The sequence below is a fragment of the Typopeltis vanoorti genome, chromosome 16 (genome assembly GCF_054136105.1).
Source record: "Typopeltis vanoorti isolate ZY-2024b chromosome 16, IOZ_Tvanoo_1.0, whole genome shotgun sequence".
NCBI classification, from domain to species: Eukaryota; Metazoa; Arthropoda; class Arachnida; order Uropygi; family Thelyphonidae; genus Typopeltis; species Typopeltis vanoorti.
In genome coordinates this window covers 69,838,613-69,862,208 of record NC_143564.1, presented here as the reverse complement: position 1 = coordinate 69,862,208, position 23,596 = coordinate 69,838,613, and the positions used below count along the sequence as shown (strand labels likewise).

The window sequence follows — 23,596 nt, the reverse complement described above, 5'->3', positions numbered from 1 at the left end:
TTTAGAAAATGGCAATGAGACATTGCCGAAATATCGGAAATATCTATTAAAGTATTATTTAATTTATATTCGTATCTACGTTGTTTCAATTCCCTAAGTTATTTAGAAAGACAGGAATGTGTTAGCAGAACTAATCTGGTGGTTCAGTCACTTAAACAGAATGGACGAGGAAAGATTAGCAAAACAAGTGTTGTTTGGCAGGTTGGCAGGAAAACGATTCAGAGGAAGACCAAGATATAGATGAATTGTAATATATAATTGTAATATAAAGTGCCTTAGACTATAGAAATATAAGATCTGATAATGTTGGAGTCTTGACAAGTAACAGACTGATTTGGAGGAAAATTGTAGATAGGAAGTTACTAATGATGTAAATTTTTCATGTAGTACTATCATATCCTGTATATCCCTTGAGGATACATGTCAGGAATTTGATGATGTATATTCATCGATTTATTTGTTCCCTTCTTAAAAGTAACTTACAAAGTAGCTTATTGACTAACTTACAACTAATAACTAAATTCCTCCATCCCTATCTAGGAACTTATATTTCCTTATTCAATCAAAATATCACCATCTTAATTAATTTGGTCTTTAAGTGTGAAAGTTGGTGGACTCTGATTTTTTTTTTTTTTTTTTTTTTTACATAATATGTGAAAATGTTTGAAATCCAACATATATTTTTAACTATTACAAAATATTCCTTTACATGCTGCCTGAAATTGGTAACCCATCAGATACCCTAAGAATTCACTTCTTTTCTTTCATACATTATCTCCTCTACCTAATTATTCCCCACAATCACTTTTTTTTTCTTAATCTTACCAGTAATAGCATTCTTTTATAAGTAAACGGTAAATAACATCCTATAAATAAATATAAATGACATATTTTAAATATGCCATTTTATTTTTAAGCCAAATTGTGCACAATTTGGTAGGCACAATACCTCTTCTATTAGTAATGGGATTTTCTCTTTTCATATTCTCCTTCCTGTCAACCTGAAAGATCATCCCATATTTCTCCATGTCCTGCTTGCATGTGAACTTCAGTTAACCAGTTTTGCATATGCTAGTAATTACTAGCATATGCAAATTACTGCCATTAACAGAATAGTTATAATTAGTGTGTGAGACGTTCATCAAGTCTTTGATGATAAACCTCACTTTCAAGTCGGAGACTGGTCTGAATGATAATTATTGCCCTGCAGCATTTGTATACAGTGCAATTGAGGAAAAAACAGCTTCTGTGGTTTTCTCAAGAACCATTTTGATATCTCTGGCATTTATGTTATGCTCATTTTAAAATTAATGTGTTTATGACACATCAACCCATTTTTGGACATATAATTTTTTTTTTCCCTAATTTTGCTAATACAAATAGTCCATTTGAAACCAAAATTTGAAATAATTTGACAGAAAGAAACAACATAATGTTGTTTCTTTCTGTCAAATGTCAAACTGGCCCTTTTGATTTTTCCTCTTTGTTGCTTTTTATATTCTTTGTTCTACTTCTCCAGAGTCTTTTTTCTCCTGGGCTTTGTTCCAGACCACTGTCACTGGGATCTAGTGCCTTGCCAACACATTTGCTGTACAGTGCGACCCATGGACATCCAGAAAGGGGGGGGGGGGGAGGGAATCCTGGTAGGCTTGCACTTCTTTGACCTCTGCATTGGCAAGATGGGTAGTCCTGTATAGCCGACACCAGAATCAGTTGACTAATGGAATTGCCTTTAAGGGTCAATAGTATTGCAGTAAGTATCTCATCCCATGGTCTGGGCTTTAGATCCAAGGCTTGCTATGGTGCTAGTGTAGCTTCTAGGGTGGCCCTAGCATTCCATTCCCGAACACAGTCACTGTTTGCCAGTCAGTGGGCACCTATGTGTAGTTCCATGCTGAGTGGGCAGCTATGGCACCGAACTAAAAAAAACCCTTGAGCATGAATTTTTCATCCTCAAATGTTTCAGAGGCTCTAACAAGATCCAAACCAAGTACTGATATTAGATACAGCATTAGATAAAAGAAGTAAGAAACAAAAGATATGTGATACCAGTATAAATGTATCAGTGTTTCTGATCATCCACAACAGAAACTATATTTTGGTAATATTCTTGTGGAAACATCATGTCAACAACATTCCAAGAAACTTCTGACAACAACAGAGATCAAGGTGTGAGGTGTATCCTAAGGATGGTCACTTGGTTCTGACCAGAATGTTATCCTTAGTTTTGATACACCCAAACCTCCAAAGCAAGGTATCTTAACTGTACATCCTTAATCCACTAAGATGCTTTGAATGTCAGAAATAAGGGCATACCCAGTCTGCCTGTTGTGGCTCTACCACCTGTGCTGGATGTAGTAGTAAAGAGCATAATAACAAATCTTGCTCTGCGAAGTAAGCTAAATGTATCAACTCTCAGGCAGATCATCCAGTTTGCTCCCATGCATGTCAGAAGCAGAAGGATGAAAAAGAAATACAAAAGATAAAAACAGAACAAAATAAGGATGCAAAAAAAAGGAAGTTAGCGAACACAACGCCTGTTCTGAGATGCTGTTTTGCTGAGAAGGTAGCAACTAAGAAAATGTCAACAGCATCTCAAACATGTATGTCTATTCTACCATCTGATAATTTCTCCATGCCTGAACTTTATGATTGTGAGTGCTTCTCTGTTAAGCACGTCAATTGCATGCCCTACAATCTCACTCCAGAAACAACTCCAAAAATGGTTCCATTTGATGAGAACCCACTTCTCAAAATAATTATGGCAAGGATATCACCTAAAGATAAACCGTCTGATGTCTGCATGAGTAGGCATAATGCCGTGGTCTCCATTCTGAACAACCGCTTTAAGAACAAAAGTTGGGAGTCTGCGGTGGAATCACATTATAGGACTTCTGCGGGTTTGCATAAGCCAGACTTAGTGATTAAAAGAGATGGTGACGTTTGGGTAGTTGATGCCCAGGTGGTGGGAACAGGGTGCCCATTAGCCTATAGCCATAATAATAAAGTAAATTATTATAAAAATAACCCAGATCTAGTTAGTAATATACGGGAGGAGCATGGGGCAACTCCGAGGTTTACCAGCGCCACCATCTCTTTACATGGCATATGGATTGCAGATAGTTATAAGGACTTAAAACAGCTTGTGCTTATGCAAAAAGATATAAAAGTTCTTTCCTTGAGGGCCCTACAGGGCACACTGGTGGCATGGCGTTGCCACCAGAGAATGACTACTATGATAACTCGAACAGGCATAGGGTGAAACACTTATAAAGGTTTAGGCCTATATCAAGTCTGGATGAAATGTCTGGACGTGTTGTAAGGGTAGTACTGCCCATAAACAGTACAAAGATTAATAAAAATTATTTAAAAAAAATAAATAACAAGTGGTGTACTACAAGGATCAGTGCTTTGTGCACTGTTATTCAATCTGTACATTAATGATATTGGGAAGGATTTCACAACCGACATACAGCTATTTGCTGATGATGCAAAGATAGGTAGGGTAATTAGGAATGCTGCTGATATGCAGTCTTTGCAGAATGATTTGAATAGGCTGGAATTGCGGGCTTGGGAAAATGGGTGTCAATTTAATGTCATTCACTTTGGCATGATTAGATATCCAGTGTCATATTATATTATAAGGCTAGAAAAAACTGATAAGGCTAGGGATCTTGGAGTGTTAATAGATAGGAAGTTGAAGTTTGGGGGCCATGTGGCAAAGATTGGAAATACAACTCAAAAGATAATTGCAATGCTGAAATAAATGTTCATATGTAAAGATAAGGATGTTATTTTGCCTCTTTACAAGGCCTTGATAAGACCTCACTTGGACTATTCTGTGCAGGTCTGGTCTCCTGGTTTCCATTGTGATTCTGATATATTGGAGAGAGTACAAAGGAGAGTGTTAAAAATGATATCAGGATTGTGGAATACTGATTGTGAAGACAGACTGAGAATTTGTCGACTGCAGACACTAGCAAATAGGAGAAAGAGGGATGATACGATTGAGACTTACAAGTTTCTGAAAGGGTCATACAGGATTTCAATTGATGGAATTTTTCAATTTATGGAGGGTGGAGAAAGGACAAGGGGGGCATCCTTGGATGCTGGGAATGATGAGTCTCTGACTCCATGGAGGTCTCTCTTAATAATATTCCATACCTTCCAAGACACCTTTAACATAGCAAATGTTAAGACGATGAACCAACTTTTTATTGCTATCATTATGATAGACAGATGATATGCAACTTGATATTTATCAAAATATAAATAATAAATAAATTTTTAAATAATAATTATTATTATTATTTAAAATTAAAATTAAATAAATTATTTAATTAACTTAATATTACTTAAATTCTAAATAATTTACTGAAATTAGTCCTGATCACTGTGTAAAACCAAAGGAAAGGATTAACTGGAACAAAAAGTGGCGACTACAGCTACGTTAGGAATAATTACTTTACTTTTTTTGAGCATTTTCAACAATGAAAATGCATGAACTGCATCTACATAATGTAGAGTATCATGATCTAAATATGTTAAAGTTCTAGTAAAAATAACTTACACGAGAGATTAAAAATAAATAAATTCAATTAATTCTGTAACTTGTAAAGAACTATTTCCCATAAGAGGAATAATTTAAGTTCATCACTTTTATTTGGATTTGGTTCATGTAACAAGCTTTCACAACTTTGTATAAATGTTCTAAGATTTTATTACTCTTATGGTGAACTGTAATTTTCTTCCAAAGTAATCAATGTCTGGTGGTGATAGCATTTGCCACAGGGGTCAGTTGTTCTGGCTCATGAAACTTAATGTTGTCTAAATGTTCATCATGATGCATGGTTGCTGATCTTTCTGTTTGGAAAATATATGATAATCCACACTGGCAAGGAATTTGATACACTCCTGAGTGGGCCAAAAATAAAATTTATCTTAAGCTGAGCCAAGAAAATAAATATCTTGTTGATAGGATGGAAGGATAATTGTATGGCAACACATCTAAGTAGTGTGGTACCCCATACCTTCCAAGAAACTTTTAACATAGCAAATGGTAAGACGATGAACCACCTTTTTATTGCTATCATTATGATAGACAGATGATAAGCAACTCTATATTTATCAATTGTCTTGTTGACATAAGATTTGATTAAGCCATTACCAAGTGAGAGGTGAAATTAATGTGATTTTCTTTAGATGAAAAACACTTAACTTCCTTAAGCAAGACTTTCTGGCAGTTATTTTTAGTTTATTCGACCTTTGTCAAATAATCTAAAAATTCACTTTGGCTACTTCACATGAAAATATAAACTTTACCAACAAATTGAACATACATAATTTCCTTTAGTGTAACATGGTGATCAGCATCCATTTCAGACAAATTATGAAGACTTCAACCATGTTCGAATAATTACTTTAATTTCCACCTTCATATTAAGGTCATCATCTGGAATATATGCATTATTATTATTATTATTCCAAGACCCCATGGAGTCAAAGACTCATCTAGAAGGTCCTTTTGTCATACACACAGCTCATCATACCGCACCTTAAACACACTCTCAGGCAAGGTATTCGAATCATACACAACTCTCCATGTAAAAAACCTGCTTCTCACACCCTCCTTATACAGCTTCCAGGGATGACCTCTGGTTCTCCCCTGATCTCCCACTGTTTGCTGTAAAACCTCTCCAACATTCATCCTATAACAACCTCTTACTAACTTGTAGGTCTCTATCATATCACCCCTCTTCCTCCTATCCACTAGACTCTGTAAATTGCATATTTCAACCTTTCCTCATATTCAACATTCCAGAGATCAGAAACTACCTTGGTAAGTTGCCTCTGGACCCTTTCCAACATCTCTTCATCATTTTGAAAACCAGGTGAACAAATTTGGGCACATTAGTCCATGTGTAACCTCATCAAAGCCTTATGCAATGGAACAAGAATCTCCTTATTTCTAGAAGCCAGTGTCCTCTGCATCATTCCCAGAATTCTTTCTATCGTGCTCACAATTTTGACAGTGTGTCCCCTAAATTTCAGATCCTTATCCTTTATCACCCCAAGATGCATTATTTCCTCCACTTCCAACAATATATCCACACCTAGCATAAATTCCACATTCCATCTTTGTTTCCCAAATTTTAAAACCTTACATTTTGCAACATTGAACTAGCATCACCATTTATTATTATTATTACCCCAAGACCTCATGGAGTCAAAACTCATCTGGGAGGTCCTTTTATCATACACACACAGCTCATCGTACCGTGTCTTAAACACACTCAAACTCTTTGCAGACACCACACTCTCAGGCAAAGCATTCCAATCATTCTCACGAAAAAATCTCTGCACGAAAAAAACCTGCCTCTCACTCCCCTACTCACACTCTCTTTATACAGTTTCCAGGGATGACCTCTGGTTCTCCCCCTATCTCCCACTATTTTATGTAGAACTTTTCCAGCATTTAATCCTATAACAACCCCTTACCAACTTGTAGGTCTCTATCATATCTCCCCTCTTCCTCCTGTCCACTAGACTCTGCAAATTACATCTTCTCAATCTTTCCTCATACTCGACATTCCAGAGGTCAGAAACGACCTTAGTCAGTTGCCTTTGGACCCTTTCCAACATCTCTTCATCCTTCTGAAAACTAGGTGACCAAATCTGGGCACAATAGTCCATGTGTGGCTTAATCAAATCCTTATACAACGGAACAAGAATCTCCCTACTTCTACACGTCAGTGTCCTTGCATCATTCCCAGAAGCCTTTGTGTTGTCTTCACAATTTTGGCTATGTGTCCCCTAAATTTCAGATCCTTATCCACTATCATCCCCAGAACTCTTATTTCCTCCACCCCCACCAGTATATCCTCTCCAACTATAAATTCTGCATCCCATCTTTGTTTTCGAAATTTTAAAACCTTACATTTTGCAACATTGAACTCACATCCCCATTTCCGTGCCCAATTACTCAATTTATTCAAGTCTTCTTGTAAGGCCACAGCATCTTCACTACTCTTAATGGCTCGTCCCAACTTTGCATCATCTGCAAACAACTGAATATCTCCATCTAAATCTTCACCAATATCATTAATATACAAGTTAAACAGTAATGGCCCTAAAACAGACCCCTGGGGCACTCCACTAGTGACTTTCTTTTTCCTGGATATTGCTCCCCCATACACAACTTGTTGATACCTATCAGATAGCCAGTCTCCAATCCAATGCACTAATCTAATATCCAACCCCATCTGCTCTAGTTTGACTGTTAACTTATCATGATGTACTCTATCAAAAACCTTTGTGAAATCAAAGTATATTACTGTGTAACCTTCTCCTCTGTCCAAGGAAGCAGTCACTTTATTATAATAAGTAAGTAGATTACTCAAACATGATCTCCCTTTAGCAAATCCATGCTGTCAATCAAAGATAATACCATTGTAGTCCACCCAACTCTGGATCCTAGTTCTCACAAGCTTCTCCAACAACTTAACACAACACCTGACACACAGATAGGCCTATAGTTTGATGCTTGTGTCCGATCACCTCCTTTATGAAGTGGCACAATCTTGTCCTCCTCCTACTCCTTAGGAACTTGATCAAGTGCAAGACTCATGTTAAAACAAATGTCAAGGTAGGTGTCAATTCTCTGGCACATTCCTTCAGAATACGTGGTGATATATTATCAAGTCCTACAGCCTTATTAACATCTAGTTTACTCAACTCCCCATACACCTCTTGCTCACTTACAGTCTCTCTTCCCCATCATCAACTGCTCTCAATCTCTGTATGAAGTCACATTCACAAGATTGAAAGACCTTTATGAACTGCTCATTAAGTATCTCCACCACACATTCTGCAACAGCTGTCTTTATACCATTTTCTCCAATCAATGTCATCCTTCCATAATCATTCTTTCTTTTGCTGGCTACATATCGAAAGAACTCCTTAGGATTCTTTTTGGCATCATTTCCTAACTGCTGTTCATACCTCTCTTTAGCTACCCTCACCAACCAAGTCACCCTCCTTACCTGGTCTTTGTAGACCTCATGGAATTGGTTATTTTCACTTCTCTTATGCTGCCTCCACAATGCTCTTTTTCTCTGTTGCATGCTTAATCTCTTTATTCATCCATCTCACACCTACCTTATTTAACCTTCTCATCCTTGGATTACATTTAGACATTGCATCTACTAGATAGTTTTCGAAAATCTCCCAAGCTGTGTTGATCTCTTTTCCAGCTAACTACTCATTCCATGCTACACCCGCAAGCTGTCTCCTAAGCTCTTCATAATCACCCCCCTTGTAGTTCCACATATACCCTTTTCTCACAGGGGTCCTCACACTGCTGGCAACCACCCAGGTAATCACCTCATGGTCACTCTCACCAATTGGTGGATGATTTGACACCTCATTTATAATTACATCCTCTGATGAGATGACCAAATACAAGACCCTTAATCCTCGTGTGCCCTCTGTTACATACTGTCTGAGGTAGTTATCCCTCAAAAACTCAAGAAACTCATTTTCTTTAATTCCAGTTGCTATCTCTTCATTCCAGTCTATATTGCCATAATTAAAATCACCCATAATGATCACCCTTTTCTTATTTGCTTGGCTTATTTGACTATACATTTCACTATCACCACCATCCACATTACCAGGTCTATAACAACATCCCACCAAGTATGTGATTCCATTCACCTCTATCTCACACCATACTGCCTCAGAACTACTGGCACTATTTCCGTCTTGCATCTCTACTTTGTATGGACATAACTCTTTCTCTATCAACAAATAGCACCCCCCCTCCCTTTTTATCCCTTCTATCCTCACAAAACACACCATACCTTTCCATCTCTATTCCTGTCAGGATGTCGTCCTCTTCCAACCATGTCTCACTTATTCCAACAATCTTTGGGTGAACATATGCAATTAGTGCAACCATTTCATCTGCCTTGTTTGTTATATTTCTAGCACTTGTATACAAACACAACAGCTCATTTCTTGATCTACAGCTAGTTCCACTGATACCACTCGCTCAATGTGATCTCTCCATGCTCGACTGGGGGCCATTTCCCTTTCTGCTTCATTTTAAAACCCTTTTCAATTCCAACTGTTACCTCTTGATCCCTGGTCATCCCATTCCTTTCTTGCCTACACATGCTCACCTCCTCTTGGAGCATCCACCTTTCTCATGCTTTGTACCTCTGTCCACCCTGAGCCTCCCCTTTTCCCTGCTCCTCTTGCACACCCTTTCTCTCATTTTCTATTTCCATGCCCATTCACTCAATTTATTCAAGTCTTTTCATAAGGCCACAGCACCTTCTCTACTCTTCATAGTTCGTCCCAACTTTGCATCATCTGCAAACAACTGAATATCCTAATCCAAATCTTTGCTAATATCATTAACATATAAGTTAAACAGCAATGGCCCTAAAGCAGATCCCTGAGGCACACCACTAGTGACTTCCCTCTTTCTGGATATTTTTCCCCCATACACAACCTGCTGATACCTATCAGATAGCCAGTCTCTGTTTCAATGCACTAATCTAATATCCAACCCCATCCACTCTAGTTTGAGTATGAACTTACCATGTGGTAATCTATCAAAAGCCTTTGTAAAATCTAAGTATACTACTGTGTATCCCTCTCCTCTGTTCAAGGACGCCATCACCTTATTATAATAATTAAGTAAATTACTAGAACATCATCTCCCTTTAGCAAATCCATGCTGTCCATCAAAGATAATACCAGTGTTGTCAACCCAATTCTGGATTCTAGTTCTCACCAGCTTTTCCAACAACTTATCCCCAACACTTAATACCTGACATACAGATAGGCCTATAATTTGTTGCCCTCCTTCCACTCCTTTGGAACTCAACCTAGTGCAAGACTCATATTAAAAAAATATGTCAAGGCAGGTGTCAACTCCCTGGCACATTCCTTCAGAATACGTGGTGATATATTATCGAGTCCAAAAGCCTTATTAACATCAAATTTGCTCAATTCCTCATATGTATGAAGACAAGCTATATTACATTTCAAACAGTATGCCAAAGAGACAATGATTTGATCAACCATTATTCTACTGACCCGACCTTTTTTTCCTAGTGGGGAAAAAAAATACTACATCAAAGTTATATTCTATTTCTAACATCATCAGAGAACAAATTTATATGGATAGTTTTATTACAGCAAAAGTGGTGTCCTAATTAAACATGAGAGGTTTTTTTTTTTTTTTGTTAGAGTTAAGATCCTGGATTGCTTAGTCCTATTTATAATTAACTCCTATGAGGAGAGGTTATGTGGGTAGAATATATGCCTTCCATATTCTTGGGATGTTTTGATTATCATTATTATTAAGATTAGGGTGGTTGATAAGAATAACACATTTTGGTGTGATGTAAATAACATCAACATAATGATGATATGAACATAAATTTAAGGAGTCCTGTGAAATTTTTATCAACCACCCTAATCTTAACAATAACGATGGTCAAAAAAGCCCAAGAAAATGGAAGGCATATATCCACATAATCTCACCTTGTAAGAGTTAATTATAAATAGGACTGTAAGTAATCCAGCATCTTAACTCTAACATAACAACTCTCATGTTTAATTAGGTATGTATATGAATTTGTTCTCTGATGTGATAAATAGAATATAGCTTTGACATAATTTTTTTTCCACTAGAGGTCAGATCAGTAGAATAATGGTTGATCAGACCATTGTCTCTTTGGTATACTGTTTGAAATGTAATATAGCTTGTCTCTGCATATATATATATATATATATAAAGATAAGCTTCTATTGATCATTAGGATCAACAGTCTTCATCATCTTATCCAATTCACTCTTGAGTTACAAGAAAACAATTTGATTACCTTTTTAGATCTCCTGTTACTTTGTCAATCATATGATATCCCTCATTTCTCAGTTAGGAAGAAAAACACATGCAGGACTTGACATTCATGCTCTTTCACACTACCATAATTGTCAAACATCTGCCACCATTAAGACTCTGGTATATCAAGCACTCTCTCTCTCTCTCTGATCTGATGAAATGCTACTCTTTCAGGAAATAAATCACATACTCAAAGTCCACCTTCTTTGCTAATGGCATTACCAAATCTTATGTCAGCAAGATAATTAATAATTATAGAGTTTTTCTGCCATCTGATAGTGTTACTGATGTGGTCCATCATGTTACTAATCTTTGTTTTTCACTATACCTTCCAAGGTGTCTTGGAAGGTATAGTGAAACTACTTAGATCTGTTGGTGCCTACAAATGCCTTTCCATCCTATCAACAAGATATCTACTTTTCTAGGCTCAGCTAAAGATAAGCTTCTGTGTTTGGTATAACCTGGAGTGTTTCAAATTCCTTGCCAGTGTGGATTATCATATTTTGCACAAACAGGCCGATTGGCAACTGTAAATCGTAAACATTTAACTATGTTAAGTTCCATAAGCCAGAACAATTGGGACTTGTTGAAAACACTATCACCACGACATTGAATCCTTTGGAATAAAATTTGGGATAATTTGGAATAAAATTCTTCTTAAAAGTAATAATTTCTAAGAACATTTACGGAAAGAAAGTTGTGAAGGACTTATTTGTTCCTCATATGAGAAATAGTTCTTCTTTTACAAGTGCGAGAATTAATTAATTTTTTATTTTATTTATTTTTTTTATATATTTTTTAAATTTCTTTTTAAAGTTATTTTTATTATAATCTTAACATATTTAGATAAATATGTTAAGATTATACTAAAACCATGGTACCACTTTATGTACTTGCATTTTCATTCTTGAATATACCAGTTTCTGTTCTATTCGTTGAATTTGTAAGTCGGGAAGATGCTTGAACCGGGGCATAAAATTTTCGAGGTACTTCGAAAATTATTATTTTATAATATATTAGTGCAGATTTTCATATTTTATAGTATTTAGTGTTTTCATAACATGTTTTCACTGAGATATTGCAATATTACAGGGTTTTCCAAACTTGCTAAAGTGGAGCCCTTAAGCAAGCAAAATTTTTTTGCAGAGCCCTCACAACTCAATCTTTAAAATAAACATGAAAAAAAGGAAGAAAGCAATAAATACTCACCATTTTACAACTTAATGTTTCGTAAATTTAAAAATTGTTCATTTTAATAACTAAAGTGCAGTTGTTTTGAACTGCAGAGTTTTTCAAAGTGTGATGTGATGGACATAACTTGTAGCATCGTATCATTTTCTGCATATAGTGAGAATGTCTTTTCACAGAGATATGTTGTGGAAAATGTATCAAAACTTCAAATGTTGAAATTTCTATTAGTTGCTGCTTCTCCTTCCAAGACAAGGCTTGTGTATTTGTGGAATCAACAAATGGATCTTGACTCCAAAGAAAATTCTCTATATTAGGACAAAATATTGGCCAACTACTTCGCTCACCTTAGATGTAGGAAGATAAAAGCTTTTATGTTAAGTTGCAGAGAAAGCTGGTTGGTGAGAAGAAATTCACAGAGATGTTCAAAGCACTCATATTTTCGCTCAAGAATACATTCATTCCAAAGCTTTAGTTTGTGTTGGAGCACATTGATTATACCTTGAGCCTTGAAATATGTAACCTTGCTGCCTTGCAATCAAACATTTGTTTCATTTAAATTAGTAAATATATCTGAGAGATAAGCCAGTTTCTGCATCTAAAATTTAATTTAGAGGCTAAATCATGTTATAGTTCAGAGAAAAAAAAAAATTTCCTCGTGTAGCTCATAAAACCTCTCAGAGCCCTAGAATTTCAGTTGTGGAGCTTGGAACTCTGCAGTGCCTGCTTTGAGGAACCCTGCAATATTAAATACAGTTGTAAATTATGTTTCCAAAAATGCACAAGAAGTGGGATGCTAATGAAGTTGAACATAAGAAGGCTTAACCCATTAAAGGATATTGAAAATGATTTAATCTCCAAAAGTTAAAGCAGATTATTAGACAGGCACTACTGGAATTGCAGGATATTGAGTGGTGTTTAAAGGGACATGGGAAGGATAATCCAAAATTAAGCAGCAACATGAGAAACAACAAAGCATGGAATCAGGTAAGTTAATGAGTAATGAAAATCAGGTTTGTAAAGTCATTTGTAAAAAGCAGGACATTATTTAATAGGGTGACTATCATACAACATGGCATTGATGAGTGGGCTACCTGGCAAATTTTCCTGGAGCAAAAATTAAAAATATAGCACATGCAATTGAAAAACAGAAAAGAAAAGAAAAAGATTGCAATTCTAGTAGATACAAATGACTAACTAGTGATAAGTTCAGGTTGAGAGAGGATATGAAAGGGTAATTGGAAAAAGCAAGAGTGAAGAGTGAGAAAGTGAAAATAGTAAGTATATTGCTTAGATATGATATATACCTAGAAATGGATGAAGAAAAAGAGGTTTGGTGGCAAGCAGTTTCATGTGTCGGCTGTGCAGAATGTTTGGATGTGAGATTTTAGATGAGTGGAGTGAGTTTGAGGAAAGACTGGATTTGTATAAGAGAGATGGCCTACACTTGTATGTGTTAGGTATCAGGAGTCTGGGAAAATCACTAATTAGTATGAAACTAAATTATGATGGGACAAATGGTGAGAATCTATAAAAGCAACAATGATATGTAAATGTATTAATGATGGAAATCAGTATTATCATGGAAAAGGAGAGAACGATTTTGTGTTCATTTGGGTCGGAATTATCAAGCATGTGCAAGGATATCTGCATAAGTAAGGAACTAGATGAGAAGAGAGAGATCTATAAGTTTTCCAGCTGTGTCATGCAGACTACAGAGAAGAGTATACAAAAAAAAAAAAAAAGCATGCAGGTAACTTACACATGTCTGTACACGAATACTAGGAGCATAATAAATGTAAAAGCTGCAGTATTTTTAGGAAGGCTAGACATGACTTGAATCTAGTTGGCATTCAGACCTATAACTGCATTGCTAGTAACAGTTTTACAGAGAAATCAAGAACCTAAATGCTATTAGGATGTCTACAATCAAATATGTAAGAATACAGAAGCCATCTGGTGTGGTCAGTCTAACAAGATCAAATACATATTTGGGTGCTATTACATACCTGGTGGATCGGTTGCCACCGAATAAATACGATGGTGTGAAAAGAGTAATCATAATGGGGGACTTTAATTGTCCAAACTTTGCTCCAAACAAAAAAAGGACTCCACGATGTCAACCCTATTACCGCATTTCAACAGTTTAAATGTCTCAATCCCTCTTCTTCTATCCACCAAACTTTGCAGTTCATATTCCCTCAGTCTGTCCCCATAACTAACATTATACAGATATCATTTTTGTTATTCCTCCCATCAGGAATGGTCTTTCCCACTGTTCCCAAACGAAAGAACTCCCCAGTGTCGACCATATAAAAACATCTCAACAGCTTAAATGCCTCAACCCTCTTCATCTTCTATCTAGAATACTTTGCAGTCTACATTTTCTCAGTCTGTCCTCATAACTAACATTGTATAGTCCTGATATCATTTTAGTAATCTGTCTCTGCAGTCTTTAAGAGTTTAATTTAATTATCCCTTTCAAATTCTGGTGAGACCTTGCAAAATAGTCCAGGTGTGGTCTGATCAGGGCTTTGTACAAGGGAATCACAAATCTTTTATCTCTGCTGGTCATCACCCTTCTCAGTGTTACAGCAATCCTCTGGTTTACCATCACTACCTTTGTTATATGTTTTTTTCTCAATTCCAGGTTTCTATCAATCATCACCCCAAGATTTCTTGCCTCCCACCCCCACTTCCTCTAGTACAATTCCTCCAGCAGAGTATGCATCCTCCCATCAATGTATCCCAAACTTCAATACTTGACAGTTAGCTGAATTAAATTGATCCCCATTCATTTGCCCATCTGTCCAGCTTATTCAAATCCTCTTGAAGGTCTTTCACATCTGCACTGTTACTAATAACCCTTTCTAGCTTCACATCATCTGCAAAAAGTTGAATATCTCCCCACAGTCCATTGACAGTGTCATTGATATAATGGTTAAACAATACAGGTCCCAGTACTGAGCCCTGTGGGACCCCACGTCTAACTTCTGTTTCCTTGATATTGCCCCCCTCCCCATACACAACTCTGTGATACCTATCAGACAGCCAATTCCCAATCCAGTTCACTAACTCGAGATCTAAATCTAAGTTTTGTAACTTAAATATCAGCTTATCATGTGGCAATCTGCCAAATGCATTTGTAAATAAAAAAAAAAAGCAGAATATGCCTTACCCTCATCAACCGCTCTTCTTAGTTTATTGTAAAAGGCAAGCAGATTACTAAAACAAGAGTGTATCCTAACAAATCCATGCTCACTCTCAGATAACATTACCCTCATCTGTGCAATGCTGTAAATGATTCTTCAATCTTCTTCCTCTGTACCTTTATACCACTTGTAATGCAAGGTCCACATGTTACATTTCATGTGACTTTGTTAGTACAACCCCCCCCCCCCCCCAACCAGCGTGTCAACCTGAATTTCCCGGAGAAAAAACCCTCTACCTTTGTATGAGACCGGCTATTCTCCTCTTTAGTCAAAAGAGGACCAGATAAAGGTTCCTCACAGAACAAACAGGAATTGAACCCAGGTCTTTCTGACCAAAGGGCTTCATTTATACCACTTGAGCTATAGAGACTCTTGTAAATGAACCCTCACTAATTTCTCCAAAATCTTAACAAATACTGATTAAATACAAACTGATCTATAGTTTGATAATTCCATTCTACTACCACTTTTATGCAATGACACTATCTTCTCCTTTCACTCATTGGGCACCTTTCCCATGTCCAGACTCTCATTAAAAAGCCAGGTCAACAGAGTTGTCAGTTCTTTAGGAGCATTCTCTCAAAACCCGTGGTGAAATCCCATCCAGTCCCAATGCTTGATTGACATCCAGAGTACTTGGTATTTGAAAAACACACTCTCTTCTTGCACTTCTAAACCTCAAACCTTTCCCATCAACCAACCTATGTGGTTATGCTGGTTTTGAGAGCATATGGTGTGAGGTAGGCAGGACAGGATATTTAGTGAAGTGTTGCTATAATCCAAAGAGCATAGTGGGTAAAAAGCAGATGTTTACAGGGTTGAGCTTGGTGAGTACAAAATGAATGATCATTATTAGAGATTTTATCTACAGCAGTATAAATTGGGAAGAGGAACTGTATAAGGGAATGAACACGAGGTTCAAAAGTGTTGGATTTGGTCATAGCCTCAAAAGATCTCATTGTAACTGAGATGGCATCTCTGCCTCTGTTGAGAGAGTGACCATGCGGTTTTGATGTGGAAGGTGAATAAACATGCAGGAGTATCGAAAAGAAAAGAATGTATGCGAAATTATAAGTCAGGTGATCATAATAATCTTAGAAATCAGCTTGGGGTAGTTCCATGGATGGAGGACTTGGAAGGGTGAGATATCATCAGTGGTTAGGAACTAATGGAGAAATATTTATTAGTAGCAGTGGCAAGTTGTATATTGCAAGTGAAAAGGTCAAATTCCCACCTGATATCACAGTGCTCTTGCACATGTACTACGTCCTGGCTATTTTGTGTGGCAAAGCGTTTTGTACCTACAAAAATCCCCCCACAATTATTGTAGGTACAATAATTGTGGGGGGGGATGGCAAGGACATGGCACAGCCATGTCCTTGCCATCCCCCACAATTGCTAACTTTTATATGGAAGCTTTTGAGCAATGTGCTTTTGATTTCTTTACTTTAAAACCCAAATTCTGGCTTAGATATACTGTCCAGCTTATTCAAATACAGCATGATCTTTTTGCTGTCTGGTCCCATGACTGCCAGACATTAGACACTTCTCTTGTCACCTAAACAAACAACATAAACGCATACAATTCACAATGAGATTGAAAAATCGGAACATACTGCCTTTTTTAGATACACTTATCACGTCTTCCTTCCAGCAGTCTTTACTTCACTGTTTACCGGAAGCCTACACATACTGGTCAATATATACACATAAACATACCATCACCCAACATAAAAACTAAGTGTCATTAACACACTAAAAAACAAGGCTTTGAAGATTTGCTCCAGTGAACAAGCACTTAAAGAGATGAATTAAATGTTATCAGCAATACCTTCCTGCAAAATGGCTGCAGCCAAACTAATATTATCAACAAAATTCTTCACAAGACCACACTTATGAACAAAAATAAACTAGATTACAATAAAACTGTAACCATTCCATACATTAAAGGGATATCTAATAAAATAAATAGAATACTACAGAAATACAACCTTAATGCCACCTTTAAACCTGCAAAATTAAAGAACTTATTCAATTCATCCAAGGATCCACTTCCTCTACTGGCCCACCCTACAGTATACTGTATTCATTGCACCTGTTATTTCTCCTATATAGGGAAACAGGATGCACAATTCCTCTCCAAAAAAAAAGGAACATAAACAGCACATTAAATTTAATAACTGTGGTAAATAACCCTTGACACCCACCGCAAGGTAAAAGAGGTTATAAAGAAGATGAGATGAGACTGAGGTAAATCTGGCTTGGCTGATCCTGTCCTGAATATTCTACATAGAATGGACTGGAAAAGCACCTGTTTACATCACACCGAAATATGATTGATGTAAATTTAAGAAGGCCTGTGAAATTCTTGTTAACCACTCTAATCTTAACAATAATGATGGTCTAAAAATCTCAAGAACATGGATGGCACATATTCTATCCACATAGCCTTTTAGTCTAAGAGTTAATTATAAATAGGACTGTAGGTAATCCAGGATCTTAACTCTATTATAACAACTCTCATGTTAAATTAGGCCACCACTTTTGCTGTAATCAAACTATCTATATGAATTTGTTCTCTGATGATGTTATAAACAGAATATAGCTTGGATGTTTTTTTTTTTTTCACTAGAGGTCAGGCCACTAGAATAATGATTGATCAAATAATTTCCCTTTGGCATACTGTTTGAAATCTAACATAACTTTGTGTGTGTGCGCGTGCACGCGCTCCAGATGATGACCTTAATATGAAGGTTGAAACATCAGGAAATTAAAGTAATTATTTCTAACATGGTTGTAGTTTTCATAATTTGTCTGAAATGAATGCTGATCACTGTGTAACACTAAAGAAAGTGTTATGTTTTATTTATGTAAAATTCTTTTATAGGCACCATTGATTTTTTGCTTAGCAGCAAGCCTTCTGCACAGAGACTTCGAGAAATGTATATATTTAAGATTGTCCCCATGCTTAATCCTGATGGAGTTATCAATGGCAGGTGAGTAATTAACTTCTAACTATATTTTACTGCATGTTTTTTTTTTTTTTTTTTTTTTTTTTTTTTTTTTTTTTTTTTATGTCTATTGTTTATATCTGACCTTCAAAACAGTGACCCTTCAATTAACGAATCTTTACATGTCAACTGATTTCTGGTACAGCATGATGTAAGCATACTTCACTTATCTGATCAGAACATTGAGTTCTGATAACTGATGGATTAGAATGCAGAAACATGCTTTTTTAAGAATAACATTTCTCAGTATGAGAAAATAACTTTTCTAGGATATGTATGCATATAAGTAAAAATGCATAAACTTGCTGATACGTTATTGTATACTGCATATACTGCCTGTTATGCTTACTATAATAATAAGTAAATACAGTTGACTTTCACTATAGCAAACACTGTTATAACAAACTAGCTCAGTGTAATAAACTCCTAAAATCCTCCCCAAAACTCCATTTGTACAATGCTGTGCTTAAATAAAAAAATAATAATAATAAATATGAAATTAAAAATCCATTATAGCAAACTATCCACTATAACAAATTATTCATATGGTCTTTATGGTTTGTTGTAGCGAGAGTCAACTGTAAAATATTGATTAACATTTTATCTTTTCTAATACATACCTTTCTTTCAATAATAATGTTATTCATAACATTGAATACAAATAATCATTAAATAAATATTAAATTCTCACCAACAGAAAATATAGTACTTGAAATAACATAAATAAAACCCTACTTATTGTAGTATCCAGATTGTTTGCAAAAGTTGAGTGCTATTGGTGATACCAAGTGAATTATATCCGTACTAATTTGAGATGCAAAATATAAATAATGACAATGGTTTTGAGTCAGTATAGTGTGAAGTGGAAGTTGACAGAAAGAGATCTTTAATCAGATGCGGCTATAGGCCAGGGAATGTTGGAAGGTGGTGATGGAGAAATGTATAATCAACTTCAGTTAGTGAACAAGGTGATTATTATAGGGTGATTTTAACCCTGCAGATGTCATGGCTGATCTGACATATATAAACAAATTGTTTAAGATAAATATTCTTACACATATCCAGTGTATAGCTTGTAGGTCATGAGTAGCTGTGCATGCATATATTATGAATGATATTCCACGCTGTTTATGCGGTCAGTTTTGGTTTAACACATGTTATGTAAAGGTGCGTGATAGCTCATAGTAAATTGTATCTGAGAGATACTGCGACCTCTGATGTCAGTATAGTATTGGTTTAGTTTTTTTTTTTTTTTATTTACTGTTGAAAATGGCTGGAAAAATATATCGATTGGATAATCCATCAGATGTTGAAGAGATTCAGCAATTTTGTTACTCGAGTCCGATGATGAGAATGATAGAGTCGAAAGTGAAAGTGATATTTGATAGTAAATTGTATCTGAGAGATACCGCGAACTCTGAAGTCAGTATATTATTGGTTTAGTTGTTGTTTTTTCTTTGTTCAATAATTTCTAGATTGTAACTGAAAATAAATGAACCATCATGTATGATATTTGCAGTGTTCTTTGTAAGTTTTATCGCATTTTAGCACATACTACAATAGTAATGAATATATCTCTCAGATACACGTGACCTATGCTGCAATTTTTTCGACCTCAACTTCCACAGGGTTAATTAATGCAGTATAGATTTGGAATGAAGAGATAGCATTGGGAATAAGGAAAATGAATTTTTTCAGTTTTCTTGAAAAACAACTATCTTAGACAGTATGTAAAGGAGGGCACACAAGCATCAAGAATTTTAGATCTGATCATTTCATCAGAGGATGCGATTATGAGTGGAATTTGTACTTCCCTCCAGTTGGTGAGAGTGATCATGCAGAAGCTAAATTCTGCATGGGAACTGACCAAAAGATATTTTACAACAACATGTGTGAATGTATTTTGAAGGTCAAAATGCTGAATAAAGTAGGTATCAAATGGATCAGTAAAGGGATTAAGCATGAAATATGGAAGAAGAGGATGCTGTGGAGCCAGGAAGGTGACGCAGTTGATAAGAACAGCAAAACTGTGGTATAAGCAGAAATTAGCAAATCCAGCCAAGAAAAAAAAAACCTAGAGCAGGGATGTTCAACCCTTGGCACATGTGCCAAATGTTGCATGCCGACAACTTTTTTCCAGCACACAACCCAGGGCTCACCTTAAAAAATAATTAAATAAATAAATACATATCTAACATCTTCGGTGACTTGTATATTTTAACTTAATATAATGCAATTTTATTAAGTACAGTGATACCAAATCAAAATGCAATAAAGAAGCAAACCGTACCAATTGTTTTAGTAATAATAAGTAATAAGAAACAAAGATCCTATTTCCAAGCCATCTATCTCCACGATATACTGATGTACGAGTTTCGTCCAGTTCAGTTGTTGCATCGTTCGTCAGGCAACCAGACTTGGCGTGACTCCTTTACCATCATTTGATATATCTTTTCTACGAGTAATCTCATATCACTTCCATCTATATATTACATGTGCTGACGCCAGTGTTTATTGCATCTAGTTCAGTTTTAGTTTCTAGTCTCTAAGAACCTTCAATTTCGCCATGACCAGTAAAAGAAAACTTACTGATATAGAAGTAGAAGCTTATGCTAATATGAGCGATGATGAATTTCATGAAATATTTGGTTCCGATTCCGAAGATGATCCTACAGACGACTCTAGCGTTGACTCCGATGATGAAGAAACTTTTGAAGATGAAGTTAGCAACCAGCCAAATACATCAACATCAACTTATTGGGAAAATTCAGAAGAAGAGCCCCACAATTTGACTTTGTTGAAACTGCAGGTTTTAAAATTGACACTGGAAATTTCAGTATCAAAAGATTAGTTGAACTTTTCTTTTTTGAAGATTTTCTCACAATTTTAGTAGAACAAACCAATTTATATGCTTTACAAAATATTGAGGAAAGCCGAGTATATACTACAGATTAACTTGGAGTTAATCTGTAGTATATAATCTGTAGTAAATTAACTATGAGCTTCACGAGTTGGCTTGTGAAGCTCATATACGAACTACGAGTATACTCGTAGTTGGCATCTGAGGCATATACACAATATACTATATTTTAGTTGAAATTATTTCTCTTATACCAAGCCCCCAGACATGCTCTCCGCTTTATTCAGAATCCAAGGGTTCAAATTAAGGTAATTATACAAAGGGATAACTCGTTTGGCATAGGAGGTCGGTAAATCGACATACGAGTATACTCGTAGTTGGCTTGTGAAGCTCATATATGAACTACGAGTATACTCATAGTTGGCAGCGAACGTGTTAAACTTTTTTTTTTCCTGTGCGAGGTATACGTGAAACTTTTCAATTTCTTTTTTCGTAAAGTAAAATCAGGGGTGCGAGTTATACGCGAGGGTGAATTATATTCGAGTAAATACGGCAAGTTATTTTTAAAGTTATGTGAAGTGTAGGTCGACTTATGATTATACTAATTTTTGGTTTGGTGTATGCACAGAGTGATTATGATGAGATTTTCCAAGTCCAAATTATAATTTTGGTTAGTGTCTATATGTCTATGTCCACATTTTTACACCCTATAATCTAATTTTCATTAAAGTTAAAAGCTGTATGAAGAAAGCAATTATTTAATTGCTTTCTTATGTATATTTATTTATTTATGTATTTGCCTCCTGCTCTTTACAGATTGAGCAGAAAGTCATAACCACCAGCAAAGAAACATAGACATTCAAATAAGAAGGATATTAGAGAATTTAAAGAATACTGGACTGAAAAATTTGGAATGATTAAGAAAGATAATAAAGCATTATGCATTTTATGTTCTGAATCAGTTGTTTGTAGGACTTCTTCTGTGAAGAGAAATTTTGAAACTGTTCATAAGAAATTAAGTAATAAAAGTGAGCAAGAACAAAGAGAATTAATTTCTGTGAACTGAGCAAGACAAAAAAACAGTCCGATACTTGGATGAAATTTATTTCAGGTAGGCCTAGTTCCAACTTAGTTACTGCTAGTTTTGAGGTTTCAAAAGTTATTGCCCAGCATGGAAAACCACTCAGTGATGGGGAGTATATTAAAGAAGCATGGCTAGAATGTGCTCCTTTCCTTTTTGACAATCTTTCAGAAAAGGTAAAAATTATTCAGTGCATTAAAGAATTGTCTGTGAGTAGAAAAACAATTATGGATAGAATACTTAAGTTGGAAAGGAATACAGTAGAACAATTAACAAAAGATTTGGCTTCATGTAAGTTATTTTCTATTTGTGTTGATGAGAGCACACCCACACATTACATCATCAGCTAGGCTGGCAATCTTTGCTCGATTTTGTAGGGATGATGAAGTATGCAAAGAGATGATTAACCTTGTAACACTACCTGAGCATACCAGTGGGGTTGAAATATGTAAAGCAGTTATGAACGAATGATCTATTCAGCAAATTGATATTTCAAAAGTGGTATCCGTCACAACAGATGGTGTGCCCAGCATGATTGGTAAGGAAGCAGGATTTGTAAATCAGTTTACAAAACATGTTGGTCATCCACTGATAGGTTTTCATTGCATCCTACATGAGGAGAATTTATGTGCAAAAGCTGGCCTAAAGGACTTCAAGAAGTGATGCTAACAGTAACCAAGGTTGTTAATTACATTTCTATATGTACTTTGAATAAAAGACAATTTCAGAATCTATTGAATGTTCGTGGGCTTAGTCGAGGTTTTGTTCAGAAGCGCTTTATTGAATACCTGGATGAGATAAATCTCTTTTTGATTAATCAACAAATGTCTTATAAAGAAATTTGTGTGGGTTTGTAAACTGATGTTTTTTGCAGATTTTTGTGAACATTTAAATGACTTGAACCTCAAACTACAGGACACAAAAACATCTGTAAATAAATTTGTTGAAAGTTTATTTTTCACTCGGTCAGACTATAATAAATTTAGTTTAATCCTTTATCCAAGTGTGTGCGAACAAAGTGTGCACCTGAAAGTATCTTCAGGACTGGGTAAAGTGGTACAACACCAGGCGACTCCTTGCAAAGGTGGAGCAAGATACCAACACTCCTATCTCAGTATCTCCCGTAATACAAAACACATCTCCTTGCAGATATGTATAATGTTATGCATTAAGGGAAGGGCCACTACCCAGACTAGTTTCGACCTTTATTGAGGTCTCTTCAGTGGGAGCCAGGCCCAAGTAGAGATACCAAGGCAGAAGCATTAGCAAGGTCATCTCTTCCTATAGGAACTGCCAAACGGTGTGCCACCTTTTTATTAAATTACT

The 23,596-nt window shown here is 35.9% G+C and overlaps 1 protein-coding gene across 1 annotated transcript in view; it reads left to right on the top strand.

The window, feature by feature from the left end:
• LOC150098111 (cytosolic carboxypeptidase 1-like) overlaps positions 1-23,596 on the top strand; it is a 551,906-nt gene that overhangs the window by 481,947 nt on the left and 46,363 nt on the right. The window contains exon 20 of the mRNA XM_090406686.1: positions 18,206-18,314. Within this exon, the coding sequence (XP_090262812.1) occupies positions 18,206-18,314 (109 nt within the window). The remainder of the gene's footprint in view (positions 1-18,205; positions 18,315-23,596) is intronic.